Source organism: Molossus molossus, unplaced genomic scaffold, assembly GCF_014108415.1.
Source record: "Molossus molossus isolate mMolMol1 unplaced genomic scaffold, mMolMol1.p scaffold_m16_p_2, whole genome shotgun sequence".
In the NCBI taxonomy this organism is placed as follows: Eukaryota; Metazoa; Chordata; class Mammalia; order Chiroptera; family Molossidae; genus Molossus; species Molossus molossus.
Genome location: NW_023425355.1, coordinates 97,431,342 through 97,450,288, shown reverse-complemented (window position 1 = coordinate 97,450,288; position 18,947 = coordinate 97,431,342). Strand labels below are relative to the sequence as shown.

General features: G+C 37.4%; 1 protein-coding gene across 1 annotated transcript in view; it reads right to left on the bottom strand.

Annotated features, from left to right (window-relative positions):
- Positions 1–18,947, bottom strand: part of WNK3 (WNK lysine deficient protein kinase 3) — a 104,630-nt gene that overhangs the window by 6,953 nt on the left and 78,730 nt on the right. The window contains 6 exon segments of the mRNA XM_036271444.1: positions 6,466–6,680; positions 9,029–9,651; positions 10,789–10,919; positions 11,453–11,543; positions 17,098–18,038; positions 18,640–18,777. Coding sequence (XP_036127337.1) covers positions 6,466–6,680; positions 9,029–9,651; positions 10,789–10,919; positions 11,453–11,543; positions 17,098–18,038; positions 18,640–18,777 — 2,139 coding nt within the window.

Here is an 18,947-nt window from a genome sequence, read left to right as displayed (position 1 = left end):
AAATAAGCAAGTGAAAAGTTCTTGTACATTTGTTATGGTACATTTTTTTTAATTGTGAAAAAAATACAGAAAATGCAAAGGATAATGCAAGAAGCCTCCACATTAACACTTTCAAAGGACTTTTCTTTACCTTCTTTGACACTTGTAACAGGTCTATGATATAGGCTGAGCAAGCATCACTGTTTTTTGGATGGAATGACTAGAATCCAGAAGGTAAACAACTAGGGTTATATACTGGGGCTGGAACCCAGGTATCCTGACTGTAAGGTCAGTGTGCTGTCCCCTGTACCATGCCAACCCATCCAATAAACTGGGAAATGGATGCGGAAATTGCTGAATACGGAGGAAATGATAACCTCAATGATTCCTTAGACATAGTCTGTAATTCTCTATGAACCTGCACTACTGAAAGCTTACACTGAAGGAGATTAAATATTAAATAGAAACATAATAGTAAAAACTGCTTAAGAAGAGTTTAATGAATTAATTGGAATATATTCACATATACAAAAGAGTTTTATAACAATAATGTATAGTAATTTGGGGCAACCATGATATACCAAAATGACATACCAAACTGTTGGAATTCCTAAGACTTAAAACCCAAGACAAACAAGTCAGCCTATAATAAAAATATCACTTTTTCCTGTTATCTCTCTGCACATTCATTTAATTCTCTGCCAACTCCAGTGAGGAAACAAAAGCACAACAATGTTGGGGAGACTTTGGAGCTAAAGCTTTTATACTGTCTTCCTACCCTGGAAAGACGCAAGCAGGTAGGAGTGAAAGGAGAAGACAGGCAGAAACACGGACATACATCAGTGCCAGCATTTGTGCCCGCCCAGTATTTTCGTGCTCATTTCCTTCAGTTTCTAAAAAAACCCAAACTGTTGCATAGAGCTCTTTGAATGTCATTCATTTAAGCACACCATGGACAAGATACCTAAGCTCATCAGTAAAATGCGGGTAATAACAGAATATTCCTCAATGGTTTGTTATGAGGATTACATGGGTTAATGTGTATAGCATTCTTAGAGCAATGCCTTTTGCATACTAAGTACTGTATAAATGGTTGCTAAATAAATCATTTTTAAAAAGAAAAAAAGAATATTTCTGCACTAAGGGAAAACTCAGTATCAGGATTCTTGTGCACAATTCTGGTGGAACAAGTGATCTTGAACACTCAGTTGGTGGTTAAAGAGGTGCAGCAATAGTGGTACAATAGCCAACAGTGGAGGAAGAAATAATTAACAAACCAAAACAAGTATTTAAATGAAACAGGGCTGGCCAGGCAGGTGTGGCTCAGTGGTTGAGCATCAACCCATCCACAAGAGGTCGCCAGTTTGATTCCCGGTTAGGACACATGCCCAGGTTGTGGGCCAGATCCCCAGTGATGGGCACGCAGGAGGTGGCCAATCAATGTTCTCTCCCATCAATGTTTCCATCTCTCTCTCCCTCTCCCTTCCTCTCTCTCTAAAATCAATTAAAAAATAAATAAATAAATGAAACAGGGCTGAGGCAAGACTCCTCCTAAATCGGCAACAGAAAGATAGATCTACATACATATACTTTCCATTAATTACCAAGAACAATGTGCCATATTAGAAAAAAAGGTGTTATTTGAATGTTACTCAATGCCTAACTATGCTTTACACATGGAGAAAACATTTATTGATTTCAGTTAAAAGTTATTCCTTTCGTACTATAAAAGACCACTTAGTTTAAATTTCACAAACCAGAAAATACCCAATCAATGCACATTAAAAGAAGTACTTCACAAACGTGTTTTATGATAGGTAGTAATATTACTTATTAACTTCAAAGGTGCTCTTCAATACTCACTTCTTATTGCTGAAATGAATAAAACCTGAGTTCAGTCCTTGGTGTTCTTTTTTTGTTTTTCCCCCCAGATGATGTCTACATTCAGATAGTTTCAGTGATTACCCAACTGCAAAGGTTTCCATCTCTTATCTCAAACCTTGACCTGTCTTCAAAGCAATTTCACAACCAACTCTCATATGTTTTTCTAGATGGATGTCAATAAACTATTCAATTCAATATACCTAGAGTGAAACTATCAAGGTCTTGGCATGACAATTCACCTAAATGTTCTTTCCGTTAAATTTTCTCCAAACCACCCAGATTCACAGTTAGCTTTGGGTCTCCCCACAAACACATGACAATTCATCCTATATATCTCTTGTCTGTTTTTATTTCCACAACTCTTTAAGCTCTTAATAATCTCATACATGGACTGCAATGATCTAAATAGACTCACCTCCTGGCTCTAGTGAATACATTTTTCACAATGCCACCAGATTAATGTCAGTTAAATGCTGTTTTTAGCATTTCACTCTGCTCAAAAATAAAAGTGTTTGCCCTGGCCAGTTTGGTTCAGCGATTAGAGTATCAGCCCACGGACCAGAGAGTCCCAGGTTCAGTTCCCGCTAAGAGCACGTACCTCGGTTGCAGTTTGTCCCCGGCCCTGGTTGGGGTCGTGTGGGTGGCAACCACTCGGTGTGTCTCTCTAGTATCGATGTTTCTCTCTCTCTCTCTTCCTCCCACTCTCCTTCCCACTCTATCTGAAGATAAATGCAAAAATGTCCTCACATGAGGATAAAAAATTAAAAAAAATAAAAGTATTGAATAGTTTCTTAATACTAACAATGATGAGTTTTCAACTTATTTAGGAAGCAACGTCCTTGGTAGTCATGGTTGTCTTTGCAGAACAGATATTTATTATCTTTATTATTTTTAAAATTTTATTTTATTTATTGATTTTAGAGAGAGAGGAAGGGAGAGGGAGCGTGACATAGAAACATCGATGAAAGAGAACATCAACTGGCCGCCTCCTGCATGCCCCCCACTGGAGATCAGTCCCACAACCTGGGCATGTGCCCTGACCAGAAATCAAAGCGGTGACCTCTTGGTGCCTGGGTCAATGTGAAACCAGAGCCACACCAACGGGGCAAGATTTTCTCTTTTGATGGTCACTTTGTACCACCTATAAATAAACTCAAAAAACACCTTTCTGCCCTAGATTTCAGTGAAAACACTAATAAAGAACATTTAAGTAAAAAACAAAAAGATTTTCTCTTTTTTATTTTTTATCCTCACCTGAGGATATTTTTTCCATTTTTTTGTACAGATAGAGTGGGAGGGAGAGAGAGGAAGGGAGAGAGAGTGAGAAACATCGACGTGAAGGGACACATCGAGTGGTTGCCACCCGCACGACCAACCAGGGCCGGGGACAAACTGCAACCGAAGTACGTGCCCTTAGCGGGAACTGAACCAGGGTCTCTCCGGACCGCAGGCCGACGCTCTAACTGCTGAACCAAACTGGCCAGGGCAAAAGATTTTCTCTTTTCTTGTTTGTGATTTTATAGAAATCTGACCCTTTCATCTAAGTTATCTAATTTGTTGGCATACAGTTGTTCATTATTATCCTATAATTCTTTTTACTTGTGTAAGATTTGTAATGATTTCTCCTTTCGTTTTTTATTTTAGTAATTTGAGTCTTCTCTTTTTCTTGGTCAGTGTAGTTAAAGGTTTGTCAATTTTGTTGATCTTTTCAAAGAATCAACTTTTGGTTTCATCAATTCTCTATTGCTTTTCTCATCTCTGCTTCATTTATTTTCACTCCAATCTTTATTATTTCCTTCCTCCTACTTGCTTCGAGTTTAACTTACTCTTTTTCTAATTTCTCATGCTAAAGATTCATACCTAGATACATTCACTTTAATCAATTTAATTATGATATGTGTAGTGTTGACATAAGAAATGTCCAAACACGTAAAGAATTTTTATAAGAGTTTATTTGAGCCCAAACTGATTACAGTTGCTGGGAAGCAAGATCTAAAATTCTCCAGAGAATAACTGTTTTGTAGTCTCTTTTATGTATTTGAAATTAAGGAGGGAACATAAGGAAGATTCCATGAAGGTGGGAGAAAGCAAGGCAGATATTGGATTACAGGATAGTTAAGATTATGTGCTGTCTTGAGGGTGGTTATGCCTTAGAGGGGTATGCATTCTGACATTTCAAAACTGTGTTCATCTAGATGCATAAGAACAATGGGTAAAGCTTGCTTAAAAACCTTTCACTAAAGAATTTATAGGCCTGGCGTGTGACTACCCACCATGACCTGCCCAGAACACATTTCAAGAAGCACTGCCCTAACATATATACAGAGATCCACAGCCATCCTTCCCTGCCCACAATTATGTCTGTTCTGTGAGAAACTTGAACTGATTCATGGTATTGCAATGTAATGGTATCCACAGTGTAGGTGAATAGTCACCTTATAACATGAGCACTGTGCTAAGCTGTAACAGAAAAGAGAACATAGCAGGCCCAAAGACTGCTATCTTTAGAAAGGTCTGCTTCCAAGGTTTGACCTTGGCTGGTGTGCATGAACTAGGTTTCACTCTCCTCCCTGATAAATATAATTCACTTTGCAAATTGTTGGTACAAATAATGTGATTTATGCTGAATACCTGCTTTCCTTCATAGTCTGGAATTTTGGTACATGCCAGGTAGAAGGTAACTACATGACTAGTCCATAGTAAAAACAACAACAACAACAAAAAACCTTGGGCACTGAGTCTCTAATGGGCTTCCCTGGCCAGAAACTTGCACGGATGTTGCTGCATTTGTTTTGTTGCTGAGAGGAGTATGCTCAAGTGTGTCCCTTCATAATAGGAAGAGAGCATAATGAAGTCTATGCATGAATTTCTCTATATTCCTGTGTCTTTTTCCCTTGCTAATCCCATTGTGCATCCTTTTCCTGTAATAGCCTTAGCCATGACATAAATACAACTATATGCTAATATCTGTGAGATCTTCCACTGAATTCATGAATCTTTGTGTGGTCCTGAAACATAATCACATTACATAAACTCAGTCCTCTAAACAACTCTAAGGTTGGTAGAAATTAGTACCTGTCTCTTATAAGCAAGGAGACTAAAGTTACTGAGGTTAAGCAACTCCCCTAGGAACTCCATTCATAAGATAGGGAATCCAGATCTGTTTCACTCCAAAGCCTTAGCTCTTTACTATTATACTGCATTGCCTCCCAATGCCACAAATTGTGTTTACAGTGGGTTGAGAGGAGGCAATGGAAGATCATCCAGGGTGATAGTGGACTGCTTAATATAGGAGGTAGGATTTGAGTTGGTCTTGAAGGATAAATGGACAGCATTAAAATTGATGAAGTGGCCCTGGCTGGTTTGGCTCAGCAGTTACAGAGTCAGCCTGAGGACCAAAGAGTCGTGGGTTTGATTCTGGTCAAGGGCATGTACCTCAGTTGTGGTTTGGTCCCTGGCCCTGGTTGGGGTCGTGTAGGAAGCAAATTGATGTGTCCCTCTCACATAGATATTTCTCTGCTTCTCTCTATCTGTCTCTCTCTCCCCCTCCCTCCCACACTATCTGAAGATAAATTAAAAAAATATCCTCGGGTGAGGAATAAAAAAAATTGATGAAGTGAAGTGGGAATAATATCATTAATAGAGAGAAATGCATGATATAAAGGTATGAGATGGTAAAATGCAAGAGTTATTTGGGAGAAAAGAATATAACTGTTGAGTGAAATGGAGGGTTTACATTAGAAGGTTTTTCTTCCATACTTAAAAAAAATTGACACCTGCCCCAGATGGTCTGTGCTCACAGTTTGGTGTAAGGTTATGTATCTGATCTAACACATGATTATATATATAAGTCTAATAAATGAGTAATATGTTTGTTTAAAGATAATAAATATCACCCAGCCAGTGTTGTTCAGTGGTTGAGCATCGACCCATGCACCAAGGGGTCACTGGTTCGATTCCTGGTCAGGGCACATGCCCAGATTGTGGGCTCGATCCCCAGTGGGGGGCATGCAGGAGGCGGCCAGTCAATGTTCTCTCTCATCAATGTTTCTATCTCCCTCTCCCTTCTTCTCTCTCTAATATCAATAAAATAAATAAATAAAATTGAAAAAAGAGAAATCTTAATAGACCTATAACAAAGAGACTGAATCAGTATGTTTTAAATTTCCAACATATACCACCAAGACCCAGATGGCTTAACTGTTCATTTATTTATTTAAAAAATTTTTTTCTTTATTGATTTTAGAGAGAGAGGGAGAGAGAGAGATAGAAACATCGACGAGAGAAAACATCAACTGGCTGCCTCCTGCTTGCCCCCCACTGGGGATCAAAACAATTTTGGGGATTGAAATTGTACCTTCAGGTGTTTGTTTTCCAAATAAAAACATGAAATACACTTACCTGCTCTCCAAAATCTCTCATCTATCCTAACCATTATTCCATAAAAGAACATTTAACACCAAAAAAGGTTTTAGAAAAGAATCTCAGAATGTGCACATCTTCAAATCATCTTAGCTTAATAAAAAAAATACATTATCATTAGTTTTCTAATTTTGCTGATCTTTGGCCAGTTTTTTTAAAGCACTTTTAAAATTGATTTACCTGTAGCAACTGCACCACTGTCCACATGTGTCAAGGACTGGGGGCGGCTTCGAAGCTTGCTTTTGAAAGATCTTGGTCTACGTGGTGGTGATACAGACGGCAGAGCAATCTCTGATGACTGGACTTTGCTATCTTTAATTGCCCGGAGGCGTTCATAGAGCTCCTGCAGCTCCTTATTCTGCTGGGTTTGAAGATTTACCACCTCCTGAATATGTCTAAATAAAAATGATGCAGAAAGCATTTTAATGGTACTGGTACCATACAGAGGAGCTAAAAAACTCTACACTAGTACAAGTAAAATTTAACAAGAAATTTAGATTAAGAATGTGAATATAAAAAATAAATCTAAAAAAGAATGTAGATATACATAATTTTTTTTACAATTTTAAAATGGGAAATGCCTTCTTAAGCATACCATTAAATTAATCAGACATAAAGAAGAAACCTCAACAAATTGATAGGAACCAATTTCTAAAACTTCAATATAGTGAAAGACAGTAAAACAAAATTAAAGTCACATAGCACTGGTAATATTAACCTTTTATTTATTATATGCTGCACGTATAAACAAGAAGTATTTACATTACATAGTAAAAGATCAATATTTAGAATATCTAAGTAGTTCCTAAAAAAATCAGTAAGAAAAAAAGAAACATCCTTATAGAAAAGAGGAGAAATATAAAAAGGAGACTCCAAAGAAGAGGAGATACAAATAGCCAATAAATACGAGGGATGATGCATAACCTCACTATTAGTTAGAACACAATTTTAAAAAAATTGATTCAACCCTGGCCAGCATGTCTCAGTGGTTAAGAGTATCGGCCCATGCACTGAAGGGTCACAAGTTTGATTCCCAGTCAAGGGTCCGTACCTGGGTTGCAGGTTTGATCCCAGGCCCTGGGCGTGTGCAGGAGGCAACCAGTTGATGTATCTCTCTCATATCCATGTCTCTCTCTCTCTCTCTCTCTCTCTCTCTCTCTCTCTCTCTCTCTCCTCCCTTCCACTTTCTCTCTAAAAAAACAAACAAACAAAAAACAAAGGAAAAAATTGTCTCAGGTGAAGATTAACAACAAAAGAAATTAATTCATCTGATTGGAATACAACTAAAATGATCAATACTATCCAGTCCAATGTTGTTAAGAAGTGAAAAAACAGGCACGTCATATATTTTTGTTTGGTGTGCAAAATGGTATAGCTACAATTGATAACATTTTTAGCAATATCTATCAATTTAAAAGGAACACATCTTTTAACCCAGCAATTCTACTTTTAGGTATTGATCCTACAAAAATACATGCATAAATATGTAAAAATAAGGATGTTCACTTCAAGCAAAACATGGGATAAAACTGAAATGCCTATTAAGGAGAGATTAAATCAACTTTAAATGGCTACATACTATTTTAGTGTATGGAATAAAGATTATTTATGCAAACATGAATATATAGGTGACACCGGTAAGTAAAAAAATTGTAGAATAGCATGTATATTATCATAACACTGTCAAAAGCAAAAACTATACATTTGTAAATGCACAGAAGAATGATAGGCAGTATATACACCAAACAGTTCATAGTGGTTGCCTCTGAGAAATTAGAATAGGTCATGAGAAATACAAGATCGTTTTTTGTGATTTTTTTACTGTTGTGATATTATGATTTTAATTTAAAAAAATATAAGGTCTTTGTTCCTGTTCCTAGCACATAGCCCCTGAAACTCTTGTAATTTCCTAAGTGATACGAGCAATGGGAGAATCTTTTGTTATATTATTTGGTCTTTTGTCCTCAAATAGCTTCGGTTCCTGAAATAGCTCCAGAGTGATAAAGGTGAAAGGAATTTCATTATTTATAGCAAGAAACGATGCACAACCTCACATTGGAGTCTAGGTTAATGGAAGTGACTTTTGGAAAAGTCCCTAAGGATGGGGGCTGGTTGCCAGGGGAACCAACCACGTGATTACAAGGTGGGAATTTTCAGCCACTCCCTTCCACCTCTGGTGAGGGGAGAGGCTGGAGATTGAATTAATCACCAATGGCCAGTGATTTAATCAATCATACCTATCAAGATGAAGCTTCCATCAAAATTCCTGTATTATGAGGTTCAGAGAGCTTCCAGGTTGGTAAACACATGGAGGTGCTGCGAGAGTGGCACTCACAAGAGGGCATGGAAGTCCATGTTCCTTCCCCTGTACCTCGCCATCTGGTTATTCTTGAATTGTATCCTTTTATAATAAATCTATAATCTACTAAGTGAACTGTTTTCCTGAGTTCTATAAGCCACTCTAACAAATTAATTAAACTGAGGAAAGGTTCGTGGGAACCTCCAATTTATAACAGGCTAGTCAGAAGCACCTGGACTTGTGACTGGTATCTGGGGGGGGGGGGGGCAGTCTTGTCAGACTAAATTCATAATCTGTCAGATCTGATGCTATCTTTGTAGTTTTCAATCATAAAATAGTTTTCCATTATTAAGATGTCACCAGTCCTAAATGAGCTAACAATCTAACACAGTTCTATAAAACCCAGGGTAACTAGATAGGTGACAAAAGAGAAACAATTCTTACTTTTCTCGTAATTTTTGAAGCTCCACCTTTAAGTCCTCATCCTCTATTTCTGATTCATCATCACTGCTCATTGGGGAAGATGGTGAATAGATGAGTGAGGTCTGTGTTTGAGCACAAGCTTTTTCTTCATGGAGTGATAAGCACTGATCACTCTCTGGATGAGTCTTTGCCACTGAGTTCCCTCTGCCAGGAAGAGTGGCTAAAAATTCACTATCAGAGCTAGGTTGTCTCCCAACAGTAAGACTCTCTCTCTCTTTAAGCAAAAGTTCAGATCCAGACTGCATGCTACTTCCTGCTGCTGAATTTTCTTCCAATTCCTTTTCTGGGGTTATAGAAGATACATCAGTCTCACAAGCTGTGCTGAAAGATGAGAAGTTGTCACTTTGTTTAGGAATTCTTTTATCTTCCTTAAAGGTTTCATGAAGAGCTTGTAACTTCTGAGGAGAAAATAAAGTTTGTGGATTGTGCGTGGCAGGTTCCATTTCTACCAACTGAACCTTTGCTGTTTCAATAAAGGCTAGAGCTTCTTCACTAGAATGGCTTGTCATTTCACTGAAGACTGGCCTGTGTTCTATTCCAAAAGATGTCACTTTCACTGACTGCTGCTGAGGAACCGTAATCACCTGAGATACAAAAAGGCAAAAATGGCTGGCTCTGCCTAACTAAAAGAGTAAACCCACAAAGAAATCCAACATCAATATATGGCACAGACAAGTGGATGTTCAGCTTGTGATATATACATATCAATAATACCAAAGCTTAAAAATCCCATCTATATTCCCCACATTCAATCTTTGTCTTTTTAATTTTTTTACTTGTTGATTTTAGAGCGACAAAGGAAGGGGAAAAGGGAGAGAGAAAGAGAGAGAGAGAGAGAGAGACTGACAGACAGAGAGAGAGAAAAAAACATTGATTTGTTGTTTCACTTATTTATGCATTCATTATTTGATTCTTTTCCGTGCTCTGACTGGGGATTGAACCTGTAACCTTTGCGTATGGTGATTACGTTCTAACCAACTGAACTACCCAGCCAGGGCCTCAAAGTCTTTCCATTGGTCCCTTAGGTAAAGAGGGTTGGCTTCAATTGCTCAAATAAAATTTCATAGTTAAAAAAAAATTCTGTAATTAAAGATGCTGAGATTCTAAAAGACAAGAAACAGATTTATAAAAAAGATGACTTAACCTCTTACCATAAAATAATGATCCCTTTCTGTGCTCTCTTCCAGCTACTAAAATCCCCATTTCTTTTTTAAGGGATGCCATTTATTTATTTATTTACTTATTTATTTATTTCCCATTACCATTTATCCCCCTATATAAAATCTCCATTTCTTTAGATACTTTTACTAGATGGCTTCAAAAGGTGACAGGATGCGCCCTGGCCGGTTTGGCTCAGTGGTTAGAGCGTCGGCCTGCAGTACAGAGAGACCTGGGTTCGGTTCCCGCTAAGGACACGTACCTCGGTTGCAGTTTGTCCCCGGCCCTGGTCGGTCGTGCGGGTGGCAGCCATTCGATGTGTTCCTTTCACATCGATGTTTCTCTCTCTCTCTCTTCCTCTCTCTCCCTCCCGCTCTATCTGAACAAAAAATAGAAAAATGTCCTCGGGTGAGGATGAAAAAAAAAAAAAAAGGTGACAGGATGCAAATTAAATATGACAATGATCTACATTTAAAATAACTATCACCTACAGACCAATGTCTTCAGTGTTGTTACCTATATAATACCCTCACACAGATAAAGATTTAACCAAAACCACAAACCTGGAACCGACCCCGCTGAAATGATCCGCTCATTGCTTTACATCTACTCAAAGTCCTGGTGTCAGCTGTGGACTCCCCGGCCAGAGGAATGGGATCGGGAGCAAGTGCTGATCTCGTATCTTCTGTTTCCACTGCAAGTTTTGCCAAATTGTAAACAGAAAAGAGAACATTGTTTAAGACTAAATTTGTTTACATTACCAAAACTGAAGTAAAGTAGAAAAAGCTTAACTCTGGCTAGACAATTAAAAAGTGTTAATGTAATAAGCAACACTGTAGAAATCCCTAACTCTAAATCAGACATTGCAAGATTTATCCCAAGACTTAGTATCTATATGAAATGAATAATTATAAAATCAAATTATTTATAAAAGGAGAAATAAAATGGCAATGGCATTAATGGGATGTGTCACATACATGGGCTACGTGGAAAAAGTGGCAACACTTGTGTATGAATAAATAACAAAACAGAAGTAAATGAAAAGTGATGTTACCTAGGCTATGTCCCTGACTGTAAGCACACTACCTTGACGGACTTTTGATCTCTTGAAAAAGCTGGATGACTGCCGTAGCCTGTATGCCCAGCTTTTTAATTTGCGAGTCCAGGATTTCTTGCTAATAGGATTTTTGAGACTAGGACAAGTAAAGCTTAGGCCAAAATATCCACCTCCTGTCTGCAGGCGAGTGGCTCCACCGCTTGACACAGCAGCAGGATAGGCCTCTGGATCCCCTGGAAGTGAAGCATCTGGGGACATCTCCTAATGGAGACAAAAAGAGAAAAACTCAAAATGATAATAATTTAAGTAAAGTGTAGCAGTTTGTTTATACCAGTGCAGTTTCTTGTATGGACTAATCAGTAATCAAAAATAGAATGCCATGTATACTTGCATTAATAGTACCATTCCAGACTGAACCTAAGTATTCAACTTGTAAGAATTAAGCCTTCCCCTTTCTTAAAAAAATATTTAGACATCAGGCCCTGGCTGGGTAGCTCAGTTGGTTAGAACATTGATCCCATACACTAAGGCTGCAGGTTTAATCCCAGGTCAGAGCACATACAAGAATCAAACAATGAATGCATAAATAAGTGGAACAACAAATCGATGTCTCTCTCTCTCCTCCCTCCCTGCCTCCCCCCTTTCCTGTCTCTAAAATCAATCAATTAAAAAAATATATTATTTAGACTTCAGATAAATAAAAGAACAAATTATTAATCTTCTACCCTAGAATATTTTTCCAATAAAGCAATTTTGAAAACTAAATATTAAAATTAAAATGATTTCCTTCATATGCACCAATTTACTAAAAAAGGTTACTGAAACTCTATATTCTTAAACTGAACATTTTTATTTCTGTTTGTTATTTAAGGGAGTTGAAAAAGGCTGACATAAATGAGAACATAGAAAGCCAAGATAACTAGACATTTAGATTTATAGGGAAATATTACCAAATCAAGTTTCTTACTTTATGTAAGCACACAGAAATTTACAACGGATCTCAAAATTATTTCAAATTCATGCTCTAAAAATTGTTAACATCAGGCCATGGCTGGCAATAAAATCACTCTTCCCTCTTCTTGACCTTCCATCCCTCTCCTAAAAAAGCCAGAATTAACTGTTATATTCTAAATGGGTACTTTAAAAATAAATTCTCTATAATAATTAATACAAAAGTTTAATATATACAATTAAAAATACTTTGGGAAACATGAGAATGGTCAGTGCTAATCTAGAAAGTTAAGAGTATTTGAAAGCACAAGGACTGGGCCCAGCTGGTGTGGCTCAGTGGTTGAGCGTTGACCCATGCACTAAGATGTCACCAGTTCGATTCCTGGTCAGGACACATGCCCAGGTTGTGGGCCTGATCCCCAGTGGGGGGCATGCAGGAGGTGGCCAATCGATGTTCTCTTGCATCGATGTTTCTATCTCTCTCTCCCTCTCCCTTCCTCTCTCTCTAAAATCAATAATGAAAAAAAGAAAAAAAGAAAGCTCAAGGAATGGGATTTAGTATTTTCTGAAGAAAGACAGCCCAAGTGGCACTAAGAATTATTAACACTTAGGGCAGTTATTGAAAATAAAACTCTGAACAATTAGTTTTTATTTTCTAAAGCCCCATTTTGGAATAGTAATAATACTACCTTTATGAAAAGGACAAATATTCTCAATAACATTACAATTTAGAAATGTTACATTGTTCCCACTGAAATTACAGAAAAGATTTTTCATAATAACTGGATCAATGTGGTAAGTTAAATACAAGTTCTAGACTTCTTTACCAATCCAAATTTATAGACATGACAGGAGAAACAGATGTAGACTTATGTATATATAATTAAAGAAGAAAAAGGCAGCTCATGAAATATGCAGAAACTGTTTCAAAATGCTGCAAATTTGAGTAGCAGATATGGGCAATGGTAGAGAGTCCTGGTCAAACAAAAAGATGAGTGGTTGGCTAGAATGCTTATAAAGTTCTACATGATCTGTCTTCCCTTTGCCTCTTCAACATCATCTCATAACACCCTCATACATACTGGCCTTCTTTTGATTCCTTGAACAGGTCTCCATCTGTGAATGTCACCACCAAATACAAGACCTTCCCTAACCAGCCTTCATAAAGTAATCCCGTAGTCTTTCTATCATAGCCCTTTACTTTACTATAATTACTTTATTTATTTTTTTAAGGTCAATCTTCTTCTACTAGAATGTGAGCTCCACGAAAACAGAGATCTTGACTTATTCACAGCTCAGCAGATAGTCACTGAGTGACAGAGTAAACTGCTTGGGGTACCAAAAAATGAACAGCCAGGCAGTTCTGGTCCTTCCCTCCCTACCTCCACAGCAAGCAAAAGACAGCAGAGGCATCTGCTCCCATGTAAGAGTGGTAAGAGGAAAATGTCTGTGGCCAAGAGAAAGGTCAGCAATGTAAGAAGGAGACAACATCCAGGAGAAAGGGGAAGCTCTAGCCATTGGGTCCCTTCCAGGCAGCATTAGAGACAAAGTACAATCCAGTGCCAGGAAACTTGTCCCATGCCTTTCTTGAAATTACTGGAGAAAGGCTACAGTAATCATGTTTAGTTTTTACAAAATGACAAAAAAGAAATCTTATGGGGGAAAAGATGAGTATACAACTAAGAATCACTAAACACTTATGGGAAATCAACATAATAAAAAACAAACAAACAAATAAAAACACTAGCCCAGCTGGTGTGGCTCAGTGGTTTGAGCACTGTCCCATTGACTGAGAGGTCCCAGATCGATTCCCAGTCAGGGCACATGCCCAGGTTGTGGGCCAAATCCCAAGTGGGGGGCATGCAGGAGGCGGCCGATTGATTTTTCTCTCTCATTGATGTTTCTGTCTGTCTCTCTCTCTCCCTTCCTCTCTCTTTAAAATCAATAAAGAAAAAAAAATAACACTAAACTCAACAAACAGAATAGCCAAGGAAATAGCATTAATAACATAGAATAAAACTTTAATATCTTCAAGAGATGTGTGAATATACAACATCCATAAGAAAAAACAATAAACTACATACAGTTATTAGACATTAAAAATATAATCATTGACATTAAAAAATAGCTGAATAGGACATTGCAAACAGCTTAAAAATTAAGAAATTCTCCCAGTACAAAAAGCAAAGGGACAGAGATAGAAAGCATAAAATGAAAAGTTAATAAGAAAAACAGGAAATGAAGAAATAAAACAATTTCTATTCACAGATGATATGATCTTATGTACTATATAGAAAATCCTAAATAATACACCAATAGCTGTTAGAACTAATAAACAAACTCAGCAAACCTGTAGAACACTCAAAAATCAGTTGTATGTCTATACACTAGCAATGAAAAATGCTAAAAAGAAAATTAAGAAAACAATTCCATTTGTCATAACAACAAAGAATAACAAGTGGTTCTGGAACAAGTGGATAGCCACACACAAAGTAATGACTCTGGACCCTTATCTAATACAATATACAAAAATTAACTCAAAATTATCCTACCATATGTACTTAATCAAATGTGAAGCAAAATACAGGCATTTTTGGACATTAAAAAAAACATTATTATTTTTCAACATGGTTTTGTTTTTTATTTTAAAAAAGTTTTATTGATGTATGTTTCACACACTCTCAAGTTCGCCCATTTAAACTATACAGTTTAGTGGGTTTTCTTAATTGAATTTATTGGGGTGACATTGGTTCACCAAACCATACAGGTTTCAAGTGTACAACTCAACAAAACATCATCTGCACACTGTATCATGTGCCCATCGCCCAAAGCAAACACACACACAGTAGTCTTCCATGCAACATATTTTAAAATATTACTCATAGAAACATTTTGGAGGGGCAGAAGGAATTTTAGGACACCAGAAACAATGGCAGGTAAGTTTTATCAAGATGTAGCTATGGACACTTGAAAAAAAATCCATTTGACCTTGACACTTGGAAGAAGTCTCCTTTGAACAACAAAGTTTAAATGACATAGAATTACATTTCATTTTTTATGGTTCTAATCACATTATGTGATCATTAGACAACACATATGATCATAATACAAATGCTTTTCATTTATTTTCAATTCTTTGAATCAAACTATAGACAAAGCACAATCAATTTTTGCAGGAAAAAATGCAGATGTTAACCTTTACCAATGTTATCAAGTAATATAATTAATAAAAATTAGAAGATGTACAGGGAAGAAAAGTGGAGGAAAGGAAGAGTATAATTTCCTCACCCTTCATAGCAGTACGTAAATAGGTATTGTCTGAAATAACTAAATAAAAAAATAGATGAATAAGTATATTATCTATAAGTTATTAGTGGCAATGAGCACAAGAATTAAAATAGGAACTTAACAGTGTTTGGGAAGTGCAGTGGGGTGTGGGAAGGTATTAACAAAACAATTACTTTAAAATTTCTATCCTTCTGAATTGCTTTCATGTTTATGTATTAATTGAATAATTTAAAATTACTAGTTTACCAAAAAATAAATATTTTAACTATATCTATTCAAGAAAATATTATGTCATTGTTTAAGAAAGTTAAGTGAGCCCTGGCCAGTTTGGCTCAGCGGTTGGAGCATCGGCCTGCGGTCCGGAGAGACCCGGGTTTGGTTCCCGCTAAGGGCATGTACCTCGGTTGCAGTTTGTCCCCGGCCCTGGTTGGTCGTGCGGGTGGCAGCCACTCGATGTGTCCCTTCACGTCGATGTTTCTCACTCTCTCTCCCTTCCTCTCTCTCCCTCCCACTCTCTCCCTCCCACTCTATCTGTACAAAAAATGGAAAAATATCCTCGGGTGAGGATTAAAAAAAAAAAGAAAAAAAAAAAAAAAGAAAGTTAAGTGAGGTGAAACTATATGTACTGACATAAATAGCACATAATAAGTGAAAAAAAATGCAGACCAGGGCACATATATAAAGAAGTATATATCAATAAATATATAACATGTATCTATGTCTTTGCAAACATATAATACATATAAAGAAACATATCTAGATAAATATGTGTGTGTTAATTAAAACCATGATTGGAAAGATTTATTAACAGTTACGTCTATAGGTTTGGAAGTGGGATGGATTTTACTCTATATAAATGTAAATACTACTTATATAATACTAATAAAAGATTTAGAAAGATATCTATAAAATACTGTAAACTGAAAAAATAAAGTTCCAGATCAATATGTATATAGCACAATCCTATTTTTGTGAATAAAAAGTTGCAGGTATGTAAATAGATCTGTGTTAAGCTTAAGTCAAGAAGGGTAAGTACAAAATAGTAGAAAAACACCAGATTGTGGTTACATCTGTGATTTGAAGAGACAGAAAAGGGAAATTAAATTTCTACATTATATAACTTAAAAAAGAAAGTTATGAGATTGTGGATGATTTTTATTTTGTTTTAAAATTTTCAAATAAAGTAAAACCCATGAAAACAAGATAAAATTGAAACCATAAAATTCTTGAAAAGTAAACTTATAACAGGCATTTTTAAGTAGAAATCTCAAAGTAAGTTCTTCCTACCCACTAAAACTGAATCTATAAGTCAGTCCTGTTCTTGTCATTAATACAAAAACAGACATTGTTTGCAAGTTCCTAGCTAATTCACCAGAGGGCTCTCTTACCAAAGATAGTTCTGCCATCTCTAGTGAGAAGTTCTGGGCACCTTCAACTAAGAAGGCCTTCTGAAATACCTGTGACCTCAGAATCTTGTGACACAGACAATTTCATTCCAAAGAATAGAACTTTAAAAAAGAATGTATTTCTTTAAAAGCATAAGGACAAGGAATTGGTTAGAAAGAATTATACTTACATGTAAACATAATTCGCTGGGTACAGAAGTTATCACATTCAGGTCCCTTTTGAACACTGATACGTTAGCAGGCTGACTGGCAGCCACATTGGACAGAATCTTAGAGCCTGTCTGCTGAAAATTAGGGGACTGTGCAGGACTGTCTTGAATTCCACAGTGACTGATGGCTATGACTTCTGGCACTGGACATGAGACTGTATCTTCAGCACAGGAAGAAAATGGAGAGTCTATGCTTTGGGTATCCTTCTGGCTCTCAGGATAGCTAGTTATGCTATGCTCCTGATAGAGCAAGTTTCTTAATTTTTCATCTAGAGTTTTAATTCGGTTATCTGCAAACTCCATTTTTGGAGGTCTTTCCCCATCTGATTCCAGGACAGTAGTGGGTAGAAGCGTAGTTGGTTCAAGGCCGGGGGTCTGAGTGGGAATGCCCATCTTAGGAGAACTTGCTTCAATGTTCACTGTGGATTCTCCTTCTTGGGAGGTAAACTCTGCATCCATAGTTGGATGCTGCAGTGATGAGGATTGAGGCTTCTGATCAGACATAAATGCTGAAGTTTTAAGAGAGTTACCAGCAATCTGAGTTGATTCGTCAGGAGGTGCCATAAGTACATTAGCCTGACTGGCAGCTTGGTGACATGGATACACAGGTAGAAATATTCCTGGTTGGCTGGTGAGTCCCTCACATTCAACTGGAACTGTATGAACTAAAGTAGCAGTATAAGTGGAACTACTAGCAACTGGTGCCATCCTATGCCTGTCATCTTCCACCTCATAAGGTACAGCTGACTGCTTAGTTTCTACACTGGCACATTCAGAAATCTTACCATCAACTAAATCCTTGTGTGCTGACTTGGAGGTGAAAAGTGCACGCTGGCATGGATTGTTTTCTAGAGTGAGCAGTGTGTCCTGTGATATTTCCTTATTATTTGTTTTTCTTGGACCTGGAACAATAACAAAAGAACAGCTAAGCACGTATTGGTAAGTACAGAGCATGGACTACTACCCAAACTCAAAATGGACAGGAGGAGCAAGGGGCAAATGAGAACTTTGTAAATAAGACTCAAAATACACAGAATTCAACCTGTCAAGGAAAAAAAAAACCTTTTCTTTTATTCATAAATATTAAATAAAAACGGCATGTTACACCCTAGTATTAACATCTAAAAAATGCTTATGAAAATGCTCATAAGCACAAAATACCAATGAAAACAAGTTAGAGGTATGGTCCAGCTCTGGCTGGTGCGGCTAGTTGGTTAGGCGTTGTTCTGTGCACCAAAATGGTTGCCGGTTCGAGTCTGGGTCAGGGTACATGCCCAGGTTGCAGGCTCGCTCCCTCACAGGGGCAGTGTAGGAGGCAGCCGATTGATGTTTCCCCCCTCACATGGATGTTTCTCTTTCTCTTTCTCTCCCCGCCCCCCACGCCCTTTCCCTTCCTCTCTCTCTAAAAATCGATTTAAAAAATCTTTAAGAAAAGGACATGGTCCATATTTTGCACCCCCGTCCTCCAAGTCTGGATAAAGTTGGCAGAGAATGAATGCTTACTAGAAAGTGGATATAGCCCAGGCACTGCAGACATGGACTGCTGAAGAGAAGGAGGAGATTGAGCCTCACGGTTTCTTATTGTCTGATTGATACAGAATCGCCACCGACCAACTGGGGACGACTGAGGAGCAGATTCATCTGTAGAAAAAATTAGCAAAATTTAATGTGCAAAGCAATTGTCAGTATGTTGACCCTAATGACTAAGGGAACCAGGTTAAAACATCAATTTTTCTTGTATCTCCATTTACAACACTAGCATGTGTGTAATTTATAAGACCTGAACCCCCCAATCCTGACAAATACCCTAA